Genomic DNA, 16,902 nt, shown 5'->3' with positions numbered 1-16,902 from the left:
AGCGCAATCAGAACCCTGATCGACCACTCCTGCGAAGTGTTTCAACTCAAATACGAGAAGGCTCATTTAGATGGAGGAGCCTTACCGGCCTTTGCAATGATTGGGCTGCAGAGCTCTAGATAATGTTCCGAATTCCCACACGATGGAGCTCTGTCGTTTGCGTTTCCATCTCCCCGTGGGCATCTGGTGTCCATACCTACCATGTCTTCTGCAAATGTCGTCTACACCGGGGTCTGGACCAACTGGTCCCATGGCCAGATTCGCGGTGCCACCCTCACCCTACCCCAGGAATACGCTGGACTGTTGACCGCTTTCCTGGCCATCTTTGTGTCCTTTGCGGGAACAATGATGTGGCGGATTCTCTGCTTTATCATACATCAGGCCAACACAACACCCGCTTCGGAAAAACGAGATTTCCTACATCACAGTCGCCAAGTGATCCTTCGAAATAGCGGGTCAGGAACGGCAGCCGCATGGGCATTCACAACACTGGCATGGAACGCTGGTAGAAAAGCACCTCGAGGCCTACTCCGCATCCTTCCCCTAGCGCTCCTAGCACTCCTTAATGTAGCCTTATTTGGAGTCTCAGGTGTCTTCACCTCGTATGTGACCAAAGTCCCGGGAAATACAACAATCATTCTAGGTCCCCACTGCGGTGGAGCTGAATATAGCACAGCAGTGGATACAGGTGGAATCTACTTCTCTAAGTTGTTGGAAGATACAAAACAGGCGGCAGCCTATGCGAAGCAATGTTATCAAGGCAGTTCAGCCTTAGCCTGCGGCACTTACGTTCGCCAAAGCCTACCTTTCACCACCCAACAAAATGTTTCCTGCCCGTTCGCAAAGGGCTTGTGCAGGTTCAATGACCAGTCCGCCTTTGCAATGGACACGGGCTTGTTGGATTCGCATAATGATTTCGGGATCAACGCCCCGCCCGAAAACCGAATCAAATTTCGACGACTCACTACTTGTTCTCCGATCTATGGCGCCGATTTTGGTACTGATAGGGATGAGCCTGGTCTGGGTACAGTTGTTTATATCAACGCGGGACTCACGCCGCAGCTGGTTGAGATTGGTAATAACTGGACATTCTCCTATGTTGTCCGCTCCGCTTTTGACAGGTTGCATGGATACTCGCTGAGGTAGGGAAGCTCTGCTATCGAGGATTCTGAAATTGTTACTTTTAATCTAACAAAGGATATAGTTCTGTTTATGGACAAGCCGACCCGACTGGTGCCCTCCACAGCACTGGGGCTATGTGGTATCCCGACCCAAAATTGAACCAAACGGACGCAGATATCACCCTAATGATGCTCACGCAAAATGATGTTTATTATCGAACGCCAAGTGACGATCCTTGGATAGCAGCCCACGAAAAGCTGAACGAAAGCGATGTATATACGGGGGACTACACGATCAGTTTGCTGGGGTGCATCGACCAATATCAATTCTGCAACCCCAACGGAGAGGGCGATGCGGCATGCAGCAAACTGGGAGGCATAAACTCAGTTGCCAAAGACATGATCGATCGATTCGTGTATTTTAATATGAACCAACTCGCGACCTTGAAGCGATTCATGACAATGTCGCACCTACACTCTATGTATCAAGCGGTACAAGGGCGGGGAGGTTCAGCGCTAGACAGTAAGTTCGCAGAATGCTTCTACCGATTCTACACCACCCAAGCTGTCGCAGCAAAGCTAACCCAGTCATCCCGTAGTCGGCCAAAAACTGTACAACGGACACCAGTACTCCGTCCCCCCTAACCAATGGCAAATCGAAGTTTCCAACTGGTTTGCCCTTTCCCTTGCCAAGGAGCAAGCATGGGCCGTCGAATGGGCGACCGAACCCCAGAACTTCGACTCCCCCAAAGATGGCGAGGATTCCCCATGGGTGTATAGCCCACCCACCACGCCCGAGGCCAAATCCCAATGTAGAAATCAACTCGTACACAACTCGGGAGACTACAAGAGCTTATCGATCTTGGGAATGGGCCTGATCCTTGCCGTCGGGGGTATTATAATCATCCTTGGCTTGTCCTTGGATACCTGTGTGGGGTTGTTACAGCGTGGGAAACGGGCGTATTTGCGAGAGCAGTGGCAGACCGAGGAGACACTGGGATTACATGGGGCTGCTTATCGGGCTTTGGGGGTGTCGACGAATTGGGCCGATGAAGTGCCACCCAGCTCGGTGTTTCAGGGTCTTAATTCTGCCGCTGATGGCTATCGTTCTGTCCCCTTTGAAGGAGCCGATGCTGAGGGGAAGTCTGACGGTGGCATAACTGTGTCAGAGAGATATGGATCACATCGCGATATAGTGGCTTAGGTATTGGTATCGTTGGTCTGAGGGTATTTACCTAGTTTTATTTGTAATATTGTTCATGTTGGAGTCTGTGCTTCATGTATATATCAACCCTGGAACAGGGGATGTTCCGACTACTTATGAATTATCCTTTGTTGACGATAATAACGTACTCTGCAATGAACTACCTGTCTGCTTGACTGCCCTTCTGTTTGTTTCGCCGTGGAACAGTATGGTAATAAGAGGAGAGGTGCAAAGTATCTGGCGGACGGCAATGACAAGTGCAGGAATTGTTCATACTGATGAAATTAAGTAGCAAAACCACCGCCATAGTGACTTGAGTATAAAAAAAAAAGAAAAAGATATGACCAGACAGGGGTTCGAACCCTGGGCCTTATCCGTGTAAAGGATACGTGATAACCAACTACACCATCCGGCCGATATCGGTAGAAGTGGTATCTGTAAAATAGATTAATACCGGCATGTGGATCGTGCTATGCGCTGTAACATTGTTCGATACATTTAAGCCCTGAAATATCACAGCCTTCATCTGAAACATCTTTCAGTCCGATAACCCCATCTGATCTGCATCTTTTTCGTTTTAAGAAGTAGTGTAGTGTGTCTAACAACTCCAGCGTTTTGTGTTCGGTCATATGTATTGTCAAACAACCTTGTAGCATCCGGTTATATATTTCCTGGAATGTCTTTGGACAACGCACTGGTCATTATCTCGTTTCGACACTTGGAGAACAACATTATGAGAACCACATAATGCGTTGGTCGAGTCACACCTTTCTTTGTTTTTTCGGTAGACAAGCAGCTCAGATCGCTCAGACTACGGGTATTTGGAAAACATTGTATCAGCCGTTGAAGCCCAAGATCTTAACAGAGCGGTATATTGCGGGAGTCTGTTCCCAGCCAGGCAGTCGATATAGATTCGTGGGGTAAGAACTGTTATTGAAGTGTCATTATGTTCTGGTCACCCGCCTTACCGCTGTTGTTGTAAAGGAATCCCATGTTGTGTGTCTCATCTTTGTTTTCTTGGTGAGATTACGGGGACTGAAACATTCAATAGTGATAACCGGAATAAAGCGTCTCATCTGTAATCCACGTTGAAAAGATTCGGACGGAATATAAGTTCCAACCCTCACCCAGCCTAAAAAGACAAACGAAAATGTCCCTAGCATCCTTCATATTCGTACATTACTGTCACCTCTGCTATATATATACTGAAATGAGTCCTAAACAAGAGCCAGATGAAACCCTTGAGCCTACACTTAGGAGGCCCAGAGAAGCGCCCCCGGAGTATGAGAACAGTTCAAGACAGAATTTTCTGACAGCAAGATCAGAGATTGTCTTAAGGCCAGCTGAATCGAACATAGATGGAGGCCCTTCGGTAAGATCAGCCACCATCAGAGAACCACGGGATGATGAAGAATATGTGATGAGGAGATACGAGAAACATAATGATGGCTGTAATGAATGTACTCCTGACAAAGTACATGAAAGGGGGTACGGTGATGGGCCCAATTGTGAAGGATATGCATTCGACGTGATTCAGTACTTGTGCTGTGTCAACAACCAGGTCTATTCTTTAGTGGATACCAGCCAACCTGGACCAGTGTCAGTGAGAGTCAACGAATCGCGGGAAGCTGTGTGGACTCTTCTACGCGCAATGAAGGATGGTCTTCACTTTGACAGTATCGATGTGCATAAGATCCAAGGGGTAGAGAAATGGATTTGTGAGATTCAAGACGGGCTACAAGGACGGGGTTGGGGGGAAAGGAATGAGCATGTTACCGCCGCTGAGCCAATCCACAGGGACAGTGGTAACTTGGGGAATAGGGACATGTTTTTTTAGTCACCAAACAACATACCCTTCCGCATTTAATAAGGCTAGGGGTGATGATTCCTATCTATAGAATGGTCATCAAGCACGTGACGCAACTGAAGGAACACTCAGGACTCGATTCTTGAGCATAGTCGAGCACGCTCTCGGTTGAGCAGTTTGAATTTCGCAAGGTCGATATAATTGCATCAGAGATCTAGAAAGATCAATAGCTAGATCGTGTGTAACTATAAATAACACCCTAAACCTTCAGATACATACCCTAGTCTTCGATGTACATGTCGTATGTCGTGATGTATCATTGCTCCCATGTAAGTCAGTCTACCGCCCTGGGAAGAGTGTAGAAACTCTATTGATCTAGTCTAACCCATCTCAGCATGTAGATTTCGAACTAGAAAGATCGTCTACCTAACTCTCCATCCTAAGGGCTTGTTTATAAGTAGTTACAGAGTGTTTGAGTTTGTAGACCGAGATGATTATACATGTGATTTTGTGATGCGGTCATGAACCTTCCTTGAGAATAAGATTATAATTGACACGCAAGCAAATTCAGGCTTTGTTCTGGCTGTTCCCATAGTTAGATGACGTGCGGGATCACGCATATACCCCAGAGTAAGCCTGGGCGGTTGATGTATCCGGGAAGTACTCCGGTCCGCTCCGTACTAAAAGTAAAGGAAATACTAGTAGTGAGATTCAGCTCAGACTGTTTCCAGATTGAAATATCAAAGCAAAGTTGGTATGGTTTTCTTGTCCCACATCCCTAATTAGGCTAAGCGTATTCGAAGGGGGTAGTACGCGGGTTCCTGATTGATATCTAGAAATCACACACTCTGTTCCATAGTATCTACAGCCTTTTTACTCCAAAGATATCACCTACTAGTAGCCATGCACTTCCCTAAGATTATCTCCGTTACCGTTCTTGCTGCACTCACCACTGCAGTAGCGCTTCCTTTCAACAGTGATGTACATGCTGTGGTATGAGTTATACACCGTACTACGCCTATTCTTGCTAATTTAATCGTGTCTAGGAAGCCTCGAAGAATCATTTGGAACGTCGCAATCCTCAGCAAGTCGCTCAGCAGATCGTCCGGAATGCCGTCACCGCTGCACAAATGCAGGCAGAGCAAGACGCAGCTGCAGATGCTGTAGCGAGACCAGGAAACAACCTATAGTATGTTCAGTCTATGGGATGATAACTCGAATCTCATTGGCTAATTCTATGCTATTTTGGCGGTAGTGCTCATCTCATTTTATAATTGAATATTCCTTCAGACAAAATTGGGACACCCTCTCAATGGCAAGATTGGTCGGGTTGGTATCTTACAATATAGTGGTAGGCTGAAGGAGTAGGGTCCAATGTGTCAGATGCTGTTTTGATCCTTTCCAAAGGGGAACTCAGCTTGCTGTTCACTTGCTTAACGCCGTGAACACTTGATGTGGATTTTGTTCCTTCAGAGTGTTAGCTTTAGTTAGAAAGATAATGTAGGTTTTGACTTAGTTCCTTGCATGATGTATTTTGAGTTATCTGAAGGGATATAGCAGGTGCTAGTGTAATAGTCAATCTAGGGGCTACAACGAGCACTTTCCTGCCTTAGATGATAATCCTCAATTTATACAAACTGTCGATTTCTTTCGTACAACCATTCACATTCCACCAAGAACCACCTGGCTACTATCCTGGGGCCAGCTGACCCTCCCATCATTGCCACCATCCTCCACCACAAAGAAATCCTTAACAATAACATTCCCAGCCACAACCCTCTCCCAAACCTCCGGAAGACACGTCCCAGGATCCAAGACATAGCACCTCGGCTCCGGCATTGACGGAGCAATATTCTTAATATGCCATGTATCCTTCGGACCACTCGTCCTGAACTCCTCCGTAACACCCAGACGTCCAGTAGGGATATCGCTGTCCAGCATAGCACGCATAAAGATCTCATAAGCCGCGACCGGCTGATACGCTGGTACTTCGTGGCCTGCCTGGTAGACGCGCGTGAAGCTATAATTGCCGAGCTGGCGAGTCATGCCCTTGATGCCTTCGGGCGTGACTAATGGGGAATAACCGGTGTTTGCGAACTCCGCGGCTCGCGAATACGGCACGGCCAGACTGGCCTTCTCGCCGCCGATCCAGTTACAGGCGTAGTCGCGGTCGCCGTACATCATGTGTACCTTCACGCCGCTGTCGAGGAGGTAGGCTATTGAGTCGAGGAATCCACCGCGAGTGATGCTGGGTCATGTTAGTCTATGGTAATTACATTTTTGTGAAAGACGGGGTTGGGGATGCATACTCGTAGGTCTTCTCGAACTGTTTGTGGACGACGGGGGCAGCCTCGGTGAAATTGACAGGGACGCCGAGAGCCTTTAGTACAGACTCTTGAGTCAAATAGCCCAGCATATCTGGACGTTTCGATTGGGATCAGAGTCAACAGCAGGATAGCTTTGGGTGGTTGGACTTACGGTGAGCTGGGAACGGGTCATTTTTGGGGTGAGAAATGTCATACCAACTGCGCTATCCAACCAAAAGAAATTATTAGTACTATTATCGGGGCTCAAAGACCTAAGCACATACGTTCAGCTGCTGGTATTGAGCAGTACCCCCTCCCTCGCAGTCTAAATCGATATTTTTACATATTTCCGATATATTTCTCTTCTGAGAAGTTGAGTCCCAGTCCTTCAAAGCTGCTTGGCACGCTATCGCTCTGTCGCGGCAACCTCCAGGACGTGCCCATTCGTGCATTAGCGAGTCATAAAGAGACTGGTTGAATATTTGTAGGCCATATGTCTGTTTATATTAGCGAATATCAGAATAGATAGTTCCAAATGCCTTCCTCTTATTGATGACGCGTAGGGCTACAGGAAGAAACATACGTTATTATACCCGATGGTAATATATGATTCTCCTTGGACTGCAGCATCAATAAGACCATTCACAATCCCCAACGTATCGAGATGCAGATACTGCGCGCCCTTTTCCGCAGTCCCCTTCGCAATCCGATCATTCTGTTCCTGGAAAAAGCTGAAGATCGCCGGACCATAGTGACCTCCATAGCTCTCAGTCCACAGAGAAATCCGATCATCAACAGGCTTATAATGAGGAAACTCGAAGAACCAAGTCTGGGCGAAATGCCATAAAGCATGAGCTGTAAGCGCACTGCTGTTCGCGGTTTGTGATAGCGTCTGGCTCGCAAATGTACCGACACGGTGTGTGAAATTAGATTCGGGTATATCCACCGAGAAATCCCCAGGCACGATCGTAGTCTCCACTGCGTCGTAGTCCATGACTAATGTACCGTTGGTGGCGACATCATAGGAGAAGCCAACCTGCATGGGCTGATCGAGAAACAAGAGGTTAATCTCATTGTTCCAACTCCAGGGGTTTATGATAGTGGTTTTGGAATCTGAGGCCACGGAACAGGGGCCCAGTTCCTCGAGAAGCCCCATGAACGAGGAGCCACCGGGACCGCCATTGAGCCAGATAGCGACGGGCGCGTTCTTGGGGTCCTTGCGCGCCTCGAAGAACCAGAAAAATCTATTTATGCACAATTAGGCCTCTCTGCATCCGTTATTGACTTTTTGGGGTACGACTGTACGTGTTCATGGGGTAATCTTGTCGGTCCCCTGTATCATCGGCAAGAAAACCGGGTGGGAGATGAACATAACCCGAATACGACCGAACACCAGGTGTTGTTTCACATATTCCGGGCTACTGATTAGTAAACAGCTATAACCTTTGAAGTGGAATATCTACCTCTTTGAATGATATGGACACATTCTCATGTAGCTTAGACTTGACGACCGTTACCCCCTCAGGCGTGGGGGGAAATTGCGCCGTGGCCGCACCGAGCAGGGCGCCCAGTACCAGGCTGAGGAACATCATGGCGCGAAGTGGTATTGATACTACTCCAAGCCGGTGGGCCCTGCGGCTTTAAGAGCAAACGGATTCACAGAGCGAGGCTGGAGATAAGCTTTTTGGAAACGGTGCGATAAGCCCTAGGGCTCCCGGAGTCCGTCGGGCTACCTCTCAAATGCTTACTTCGTACCAAAGATTGTACTAACAACCGGGTTAGTGGCCCCCTAAGTAAAACATGTCAGCACTAGTAACCAGTGTCTATTTAGTTGGTTGACGGTCTAAACAAAGAACTACAGCCACACTAGGCTACAGCATTGTAACCCTGTCGGTCTAGGCCTCCAAAATGCTAGTTGCCATTTCCCTTGTAGTATATGGGGTAGGAGTAAATATCCATGTCCAAATAAACCCGCATTATCTGGGGATATACTTGGCAGCCTCTTGCGGCTTCCATTGGGGGACTACATAGACTAAACGCTCCACAGAAGTCCTTTAATAGTATCAATGCCTTAAGATACAACTAGGAGAGGAAAGGAGAATAAAGCAAGAAATTGAATATCCCAACACCATGCAATTATGTAAAAACAGGTCGCCTAACGATGCTCCCAGGGACACGTGGGTACAACATAGAGATCAAAGAACAGAAGATATAATATAAAATAATATAAAAAAAATGAAGCAAGTGTCACACCGGTTGCAAAACACATCATGCCAGCCTGACCATGCACGGAATAAAACAGTAGATGGCAGTGTAGACTTAGAATGGTTGTTAATTCCATTTATCGGCATGATTCAGCCCTAGTCTCTGCTCGAGCCCAGAATTCACTGGACTCGTACTTTCCCCATAAACTTGTCCCAGTTTCAGTGCTCGGCTGTGTAGCCCGGATAAACGTCATGAGCCCTGCAACATGGACATCTCTCTTGTTGCCGATGAGCCCTTGTTCTTCAACAATGGTACGGGCTTCCTGGACTTTGCGTCGCTCGCTCGCAGAAAGGGTGTTTTTATGTCCTCGTATTTCTTCGAGGATGTGGAGGATATCCAGTACGGGGTATCCTTGAAGAATTATTGTCAGACCATTACAGTATCTGGAAAGGCTCACATGATATTGACCAAGGGAAAGGACTCAAATGGTGACGAGATGGCACTTACCAGAGCTTTTCGGTGCTTGCGATTGCATCGGGAGAGCTGGGGATTTCTGTTCAAGGTCGGTCATATCTAAGTGAAGATAAACACGCTCTGCCTATATCACGGCGTTCTTCAATAAGTAGAATGATATCCTCCTTTCATTACCCAGATAATGCAGCTCGCTTATATACATCGAGTGGATGCGGTCAGACACACGCAAACCTCTGCAGGATTTCTCTGACAGGTATGCACAATGATCCTTTAGCTAGAGTATAAGCTTGGCATCCGTGGACCATTCGATACCCACTAGCGGGACGCCTGAATGAGGAATCTATTATGAAACAAAAATGATCAGCCGGACCGGAATATTAATTGTGATCAGCATGATGATGAGTCAATTGGAGTGTGAGGCTTCAGAGATTGGTTGTCCATAAACCACAGTGATAAACATTGGCACACCGCCCCAAAGCCCTGCACATTAAATCCGAGTCTAGGCTAGGATGATAATTCCAAATGAGAGATGTTCCGTATGCGAGGTTGAGTAATAAACGCTTCAATCACCATATTTTGGCAAGTAGCGAGCTTCGTTGTCCTGCGACCCTGACTCACGGCAAATGTGATATATCGAATAAGGAGTCGCTGCCTAGAGCGTTGAAACAGCATGGGGCACTTGCCACTACTTTGTAGAAGACAATGTCTTTCTGTCTTTCATTCATTCTTTCTTGCTTTACTTTCTTTCTTTCTTTCTTTTTTTTTTTTTTTCCCTTCCCATTGCTTACAGTCAACTTACTCGACACTCTACTCAATCCAAAATTGGGAGGAACGGGAAAAGTTGATAGACAGGAAAGATTGAGAAGGTCAGGGCTACTTTAGGGCATGTACCAAGAAATCTCTACCCTCATATCCCAGGTTGAGCTGCAAGGTACTACCGTCTTTCTCTCGTGGGTTCGTGCAGATCAAGCCGGGGAGTTCGGACCATCTGTGGACTAGTCACATTCAAAGGTACGTACAGCACATGCCGACGAATGAAAATCATCTGTCTAGCTAGACCTAAGTTACTCTCTATGTGTCACAATTCTGTCTTGCTTCCAGAATCACATCGGATAACGAGCCGCGCGGTAGGCAGCAGTCTGCTATTCCCTTACCAGAAGTGAGGCTGCCCACTTATTAGGGTTGGTTCTCAGACTCAGACCGCCAACTGCGGGTGTTCTGTTGCCTTTTCCCGTTTCCCCGTATTTTCCGCAGTCACCAATCTGACCGCAACGACAAAAGTACCCAAATACCCAATGTCTTTGAGATGATACCAATGATGGAGGCTCTGTTTTCCCACAGATCACCCTCTGATCCGTCTTGGCCTCCAGTGGTCGTTTCTTTGTTTTTTATATCCACAAAAAATTAACCTTTGTGTCGTGGTTTATGCCAATCCAGTACATGTGGTCTTTTGTCCTAGTGGATTATATTGTGTATGACTTTCAACAGGAATATAGAATAGACTTGAATAGGCACCGTCATTCAGCTATAGAGATGTCCATTAATAGACTTGAGTTTCTCTCGTTAGGTACCAATTTAAAAATTTAATTTCTTAACTTTTTTTATTAATTTTGTATTTATTTATCCTCCAAAAAAGAAAAAAAAAGGAAATAGAAGAGGAATGTTGACATTGAAACTCTCTGTAAACTGAGCCAAGCTAGCCATCCTACTTCTACACCCGAGACCTGGAATCTATGCCACTGTGGTGTTGATTATGCGCAAAATACGACCTTATAATGTAGAAATAAGCCAGTGCACTGTAGACAAATCATGGCGTACGGGGATATACATTTCCTTGGAGATTTTCAAATACTGTTCATCGGCGTGACGACTTCCAGGAAGGACCCCTATAAGGCACAACGTCCAGCTACAGTAGCCATGGGATTAGTATGTGGCGGAGGTCTCAAGTGAACACATGGTTGCATTGAAGTAATAATGAGCAAGGCACAAATATACTGAAAGCGGTAACAAATAATCTTCGTGTGCAAGAGATATGTCAATTAGGTGTGTGGGTTCATGATCCTGTAGAAAATATTGCAGAGATTTCGATGGCGCGTATGAGAAGGGACAAAGATTTGTCCAACAGAGTCCGATCCGTCGAGAACCCTTCCACAACTAAGATCTGGGAGAATGTGAAGACAAATCTGATGGGTTCCTTGTGATGCTGATTAAAGCAATGCCACAGCACATCTATATTCTTCTGGTCGGCTTTGTGTAGTGGTATCGTCCTATGACACACTGTCCAGGGCTTGCCCGTGGACATCCATTTAATCCCCCCCTCATGTCTCTTTGCGTCCTGCCCAGTATAAAGAAGGGGCAACCACTCGGATGGGGGCGAGAATAATTGATCTAATAATATAAATGCATTTGCGATCACGTTGACCTTGTACCAGTTGTTGTTGAGTGTATTTGGCTCGAGTCGTCTGATGCTCTGGACTATGCACTGATCATCTCGGGGCCAAATGATGCGGTGCATTACGTAGTTGCTGATGCTGAGGTGAAGCGGTTCATACTTGCGGGCCAGGGCCATATAGTCGCTCGTCGGCGTGAGGGATATATCCATGTTCCTCAACGCGCCCCATAGCTCCTTGGGTGTATTCACACGAAGAGCCCTAAGTAACGTAAAAAGTGACTGAACATCTCCAAGATTATCATCTCGGCGCTCCGGAAAGTTTTCAATCCACTGACCCAACGAAGACCCTAACTGATACACAGACTTAAACGGTGTACCATCAGATTTACTTCGTGAAGTCTGGCTGTCAAATAGCTGATCCAAAACAAAATCACCAGCGTATAGCAGGCTGCTCAAGGCGTCCAAAATCCGGATATCTTCCCCAGTAGTCGGGATAAGTTGTTTGTACACCCTGTCATGTTGGATTTGAGCCCAGACATGCCGTAAAACAGAAACCACTTGTATCTCAATCATCCTTTTGTCGAGCCTTTTATCTTGAATCGAGTCATCCTTAAAGAAGACGCGGTAGTGATCGGCACAGTACCCCGGGAACAGACGAGGTTGCGTTGCTTGGGCATTTTCCTTTTCTCCCAAAGAGAGATTCCATGGCACTTCGAATTCCCTCCGCAGGATTTTCTCAACATGGGACTTTTTCCGCGGCAGATAGAGCGAGATCCGAACTCCAACCAAATCTGCGATGTCACTTCTGATGTCGTCGATGCTGCCGTAGCCTTTCTTTTCTTTACATGAACTAGCTGCAGCCTCTTGGCGTTTGCTCAGTCGTTCGTGAAGCTTCCTCTCGAGACTTTCTGGGTCTTTTGCTCTGGAGGTAACGATACACTCCACCGATTCACGTTTGAGGACCTCTGTGCATAGCTCCTCGGCCCGCTGCGCTGCTAAGGCGTAGATCTCCTTATCCTTCTTGTATTCCCTCATGAATTCATTAATTATCTTAATACTTTTGTCGGCTTCGGAGGGCATATCAGAAAGCGGCTTCATGGTTGACTTATATAGCACTGTATAATGGACCCTAGCCCAGCCAGAGAAGCAAAAAAAAAAAAAGGATCAAAGAAAGAAAATGAAATTGAAATGGGCTCAGCGTGAGCGAAAAGGCCCGTGAATTGACTGCAGTGTGATAGGAAATCGAATACAGGCAATAACCAACGCTATTTAACTATCTCTACTACTCCTTACCACGAACACGATGGACCAGCAGCGACTGGATACTTCCCAAATCGGCAACAGCCAAAATTAAGCGGTGAACATTAGGTCCATGAAGCATGCCAGCCAGCGAACATAGAGATGCCCGATACGCCTATCAGCTGATACTGTAGTTTTTGCGATCATCCGACTTGGAGCCCCCAAAGCGTTGATAAGGAGGGCCGGGAAATAAACTCATTGAATAAGTTCGTAGTATCTCCGGTATTCTGCGAGTCATGCATGGGCTTGCATTGGTAGATTGTCCTTCAGAGAAGTGCACCATATGAGTTGGCTTGCAGGAGTACGCAGATCGCGCGATTGGTGCCCACATGCTTATCGGATATCTGGCCTAAGATTTAGATGAAAAATTGATTAGATGCAGAGCGGTGTATAATTACCCAATAACTGCACGACAGTTGGTGCTCGTTCGTCTGGGTCGGTTGGGTTCAACTGGCAGCCTTGCATAACTACCTTTCCTGCCTGACGCTTCCGAATAAAAGTATAGGGTAGTTATGCAAATAGTCTGAGTGCGATCCAATAACAAAAACTTCCTAGTATTATAATACAGCTCTGCATAAATCAAGTCACTCCAGAATAGGGTTATTATCAATCCCTGGTTACCTGGATGTCAGATGGGTGTCTGCCATACATTCGACAATCACCTTGAAACACCACATTAAATATCTTTCACTGAAGTGGAAATAGTAGACAAAATCAAGCAAAAAGGGTTAGCATTATACTTTCCAATATATATTCCCATACGCCTCATGTTCGTTAGTATGGGGCTCCCGAATTCTGCAGTTCAGTAGCTTTGCTGTTGACTTCTGAGGATACTCAAATTACCCAAACACATTTTCAAGTGTCTTAATTGGCTCCTAAAACGAGGCTATACGTATCGCGTCATCGCTTCCCATGCTATACTTGGAGGGAAAGGATCTGTCCATGAACCTAAATGCGTGGGTGTCTGAAACTGCTAGGACAGGAGATTTTACACAGTACTCCTCACCCCCATTGCCTTCCGCATGATAGAGAGGGGATGGCCATTTCGCACCCACTGAATATTAGAAGGACCTTTGACTCATCCGACTGGCTGATCCCATAGTTAGTTTGCATTCGAACTTGTGGCATCCATGTTACTAACCTGAAAGCCTTTCTATGCTAACCAAGTTTGTGAAAAAGTTGGCCGTACGGCTGGATTATTTACAAATTGGGTAAAGCGTGCCGTTATGGGTGATTGCTTGACCCTAATACTGTGGCTTAAGATTCCTTTCAGCGTAGACAATATTCAATTCTACAGAGTAAGAGCTTCTAAGAGCTAGCTTGCACGATTCTTTTCTTGCTTAGCGGTTCATTTCGAACGGGGCATTACCAAGTCATGAAAGTCCTCAGCGAACTAGGCCATGGAAAACACAAGATCTCGCTGCAAAGAGTACAACCTCAATACTGCGTCCATTACCTGTTTTTGACAGTTGTGTACTCTAGACAAGAGAGTCTTTAATTCGGAAATGAGAAGTTTACAAGTGAACAGAAAGATCATACAATCTAGTGTTTAGTGGAACCGTCAAGTAATATAACTCTGCATGGTAAACACCTCATTGCCGAGGCTCTCTAACCATAGACGCCAGCCCAACCGCCGCACTCGCAGAGTCACTTCGGTCCACAAACCCAAACTTCTCATAGACGGGCCGTCCATCGGCACTTGCGTCGATATAAGCAAAAGCACCCTCTTGGTCAGCCATTTGACACCCCCATCCAATCAGCATCCGAGCAGCACCCATTTTCCGATAGTCGGTATGCGTACCCAACATATCAAGATCTAGTATCAATGTCAGCAATTCCTCCACGACCTACTTCACGGAGAAAGTCGACATACAGAAATTCTTCTTTCCCCCAACCAACCTGGCCCGACCAGTCTCCATATTTCCGATAAATGCATCGTTACGCTGAGGATCCATGTCCGGGTGCCATTGCGGAAACCGAGGGCCACGCTCTTCAGCCGTCTGAAGGGACCACTTTGCGTATGCTGCAATCCGACCGTTTCTTGTATCGACAACCTTGAGATATTTCTCTTGTGGTTTGTGTAGCATGTCATGGCGGTTGGCTTGATCCCACCATTCTCGTACTCCAGGGGTGTTTGGCCAGATGGCTAGCATCTCCGGAGTATCAAACGCATTGTACCAGATTTCAATTAACTCAGGGATGTCTTCGGGTGTAGCGTGCTCGAGTCTGAGAGGGGATCCCGATGTCGAGGTGTTCTGTGTTGCTTTCACGGTCATTATGCCGTACAGCCTTGGCGACTGGGGATAGTCAAGAACTGCACAAGGATTAGGAAATAGATTGCAGTAGAGCCAAAATGATCCCGGTCAAAGGGCGGGGTAGTCTGGCATTTAAATAAATCCAAAGGTTGGGGGTGGGGCAACTATCAGACAAGAAGAAATGGGAAAGCCAACGATTTCTGTCGAGTCAGATTTAAATGCATGTGGCTGGGAAACGAACGCAAATTCTTGCAGCGGCGGCTCCACATTGTAGGGACCTTTCATGCTACTATCCCTCTTGGTCACAATGACCGGTGAGCGGTTTGTCGGATGCGACATGTCATATATATTAGCGGTAAGATTTATTTTACATGGGCTTCTCTTTTGGTTATAATAAATGAATTATTAGAGCCCAGCATCGCTGCTGACACCTCGCTAACGTGGTGATAATTGGTAAGGCTATTATTACCAGGCATGGCATTGTATTAGAGCATTTCTAGTTGGACATGAAGGTGGTCGTCAGGGTTGGGCGATAAGGATGCAAGGACTGTGTCGCTTAAAAAAGATCAGCGTCGGTGAGATAATCCGGGGCCTCAAGTGCCCCCTATTATACCATTCTGATGAGCAGCACGAACAATGTGGCAATTTGGTTATGTAGCATGTTCTAAATGGTTATCACCAGGACTGTTGAGAGGACGTCTTGAGGTCACGCTGACCGACTCGCACGTCTAGCATTGCCCCTTGGGTCCCTAGGCAGTCTGTACAACTTGATACGTGTGATTTCACCCACAGCTAGTTAGCCGAATGCCACTATGCTAAGTGGTAGGGTACAGGCTGAGAAGACCATGAATATCTCGAGCATGCGTTAGAAGGACACTTATTAGTCACGTTCTATAAGAACACGTGGTCACATCTCATTATAAAATTCGTCCAATTCCAGCCCATTGTCCTGAATCCTGGTTGATTTGCGCTTGAATGGCGTTCCGAATGAAGCTGAATGTGGTCACATCTAGAGAATATGCCAGAAAATAGACAATTTGATCCCTCGCTATGTGACCTAGGGAGCAAGGTACGGGAGGGCTACTTATACTTTGTAGAACACAGAGCCTAGGCTCTAGGCATACCTGAGGAAGCTGCGCACACGGTTTTCTTGGCATGATATGAATACATTTGCCAGGATTCTGCGTATACCCTAAAGTGTGCATTCACATAACCTCAGTTTGTGCGAACAGCTTAAGCGTGTACGGTGAAAGCCTACGTCATGTCCAGACTCCGATATCCCAATTGCTCGCCAGTCTTGCCCACTTGATGAACAAGTTCTGGCTCTTCCTGTTCTCAAGCTATGTTGCCCAGTATTAGGGCAAGCCAGTGGAGCTTTGAACTCTCCGATCTATCAAGTCACAGCTTGAGATTCTAGAAAACACTAACCCTCGGCTTCGGAATGGGTCCCGGGCCGTTGTGAGACTTGGCTACTATTTATATACGTCAATGTGGGTCGTATGGATACCATGGAGGAGGCTGATTATGGGCTACAATGGGATGGTCGATCTTAAGTTCATGCAGAGAGTCAGTGCAAATGTTTATTATTATAGGCTCCGCAAGTGAAGGGTATTCAATGATGCTTGCGTGGTGGACGAGGATTAATAGACTATTTTAGCGCCAGGGTCATAGAATTGTGGCAGAAACGATGGCGATCCGTGCACGTCTCCGATTCACAGCGAACGTAAGAGACAGAAACGAATCAACTCCCTATGATATGCTATTTCTGGGATAATTTAGTATGACAACATTACTAAGCGGAATATCCGGAGATCTGAAGTGATCTTGTACTCGCGAGAG

The 16,902-nt window shown here is 46.6% G+C and overlaps 5 protein-coding genes and 1 non-coding gene across 6 annotated transcripts; 2 read left to right on the top strand and 4 right to left on the bottom strand.

The window, feature by feature from the left end:
* Positions 1–22: 22 nt before the first annotated feature.
* BDV38DRAFT_250563 (uncharacterized protein) lies at positions 23–2,445 on the top strand. Its single transcript, XM_032054964.1, has 3 exons — positions 23–1,142; positions 1,205–1,644; positions 1,721–2,445. The coding sequence occupies exons 1-3, from the start codon at positions 202–204 to the stop codon at positions 2,323–2,325; spliced, it is 1,986 nt and encodes a 661-aa protein (XP_031912149.1). The 5' UTR covers positions 23–201; the 3' UTR covers positions 2,326–2,445.
* Positions 2,446–2,666: 221 nt separating this feature from the next.
* BDV38DRAFT_t161 lies at positions 2,667–2,740 on the bottom strand. The gene has a single exon. It is a non-coding gene; the product is annotated as a tRNA-Val (tRNA).
* Positions 2,741–5,035: 2,295 nt separating this feature from the next.
* Positions 5,036–5,406, top strand: BDV38DRAFT_284328 (uncharacterized protein; the record flags this gene model as incomplete). The annotated part of the gene is made up of 3 exons (XM_032060233.1): positions 5,036–5,125; positions 5,179–5,321; positions 5,388–5,406. 3 exons carry the CDS (start codon positions 5,036–5,038, stop codon positions 5,404–5,406), a joined length of 252 nt encoding a protein of 83 aa, XP_031912148.1.
* Positions 5,407–5,676: 270 nt separating this feature from the next.
* Positions 5,677–8,076, bottom strand: BDV38DRAFT_250558 (Alpha/Beta hydrolase protein). Its single transcript, XM_032054963.1, has 7 exons — positions 7,902–8,076; positions 7,744–7,856; positions 7,022–7,682; positions 6,723–6,935; positions 6,611–6,662; positions 6,442–6,550; positions 5,677–6,380 (listed from the first exon to the last, which is right to left on the bottom strand). The coding sequence occupies exons 1-7, from the start codon at positions 8,028–8,030 to the stop codon at positions 5,795–5,797; spliced, it is 1,863 nt and encodes a 620-aa protein (XP_031912147.1). The 5' UTR covers positions 8,031–8,076; the 3' UTR covers positions 5,677–5,794.
* A 3,094-nt stretch (positions 8,077–11,170) lies between these two features.
* Positions 11,171–12,589, bottom strand: BDV38DRAFT_272357 (RelA/SpoT domain-containing protein; the record flags this gene model as incomplete). Its single annotated transcript, XM_032057473.1, has 1 exon — positions 11,171–12,589. One exon carries the CDS (start codon positions 12,587–12,589, stop codon positions 11,171–11,173), a length of 1,419 nt encoding a protein of 472 aa, XP_031912146.1.
* A 1,811-nt stretch (positions 12,590–14,400) lies between these two features.
* Positions 14,401–15,084, bottom strand: BDV38DRAFT_284324 (GNAT family N-acetyltransferase; the record flags this gene model as incomplete). The annotated part of the gene is made up of 2 exons (XM_032060232.1): positions 14,401–14,624; positions 14,682–15,084. 2 exons carry the CDS (start codon positions 15,082–15,084, stop codon positions 14,401–14,403), a joined length of 627 nt encoding a protein of 208 aa, XP_031912145.1.
* Positions 15,085–16,902: the final 1,818 nt, after the last annotated feature.

The sequence above is a fragment of the Aspergillus pseudotamarii genome (genome assembly GCF_009193445.1).
Source record: "Aspergillus pseudotamarii strain CBS 117625 unplaced genomic scaffold BDV38scaffold_37, whole genome shotgun sequence".
Lineage (NCBI taxonomy): Eukaryota > Fungi > Ascomycota > Eurotiomycetes > Eurotiales > Aspergillaceae > Aspergillus > Aspergillus pseudotamarii.
This window is presented reverse-complemented; position numbering and strand designations above follow the sequence as displayed.

Bases quoted from the DNA above. Each gene is read 5' to 3' on its own strand.
- BDV38DRAFT_250558 (XM_032054963.1), bottom strand. From the start codon at position 8,030: ATGATGTTCCTCAGCCTGGTACTGGGCGCCCTGCTCGGTGCGGCCACG. The intron at 6,551-6,610 runs GTAAGTCCAACC...CGAAACGTCCAG, and splicing joins TGACCCGTTCCCAGCTCACC to ATATGCTGGGCTATTTGACT. The intron at 6,381-6,441 runs GTATGCATCCCC...AACATGACCCAG, and splicing joins CAGTTCGAGAAGACCTACGA to CATCACTCGCGGTGGATTCC.
- BDV38DRAFT_250563 (XM_032054964.1), top strand. From the start codon at position 202: ATGTCTTCTGCAAATGTCGTCTACACCGGGGTCTGGACCAACTGGTCC. The intron at 1,143-1,204 runs GTAGGGAAGCTC...CAAAGGATATAG, and splicing joins TTGCATGGATACTCGCTGAG to TTCTGTTTATGGACAAGCCG. The intron at 1,645-1,720 runs GTAAGTTCGCAG...GTCATCCCGTAG, and splicing joins GGGAGGTTCAGCGCTAGACA to TCGGCCAAAAACTGTACAAC.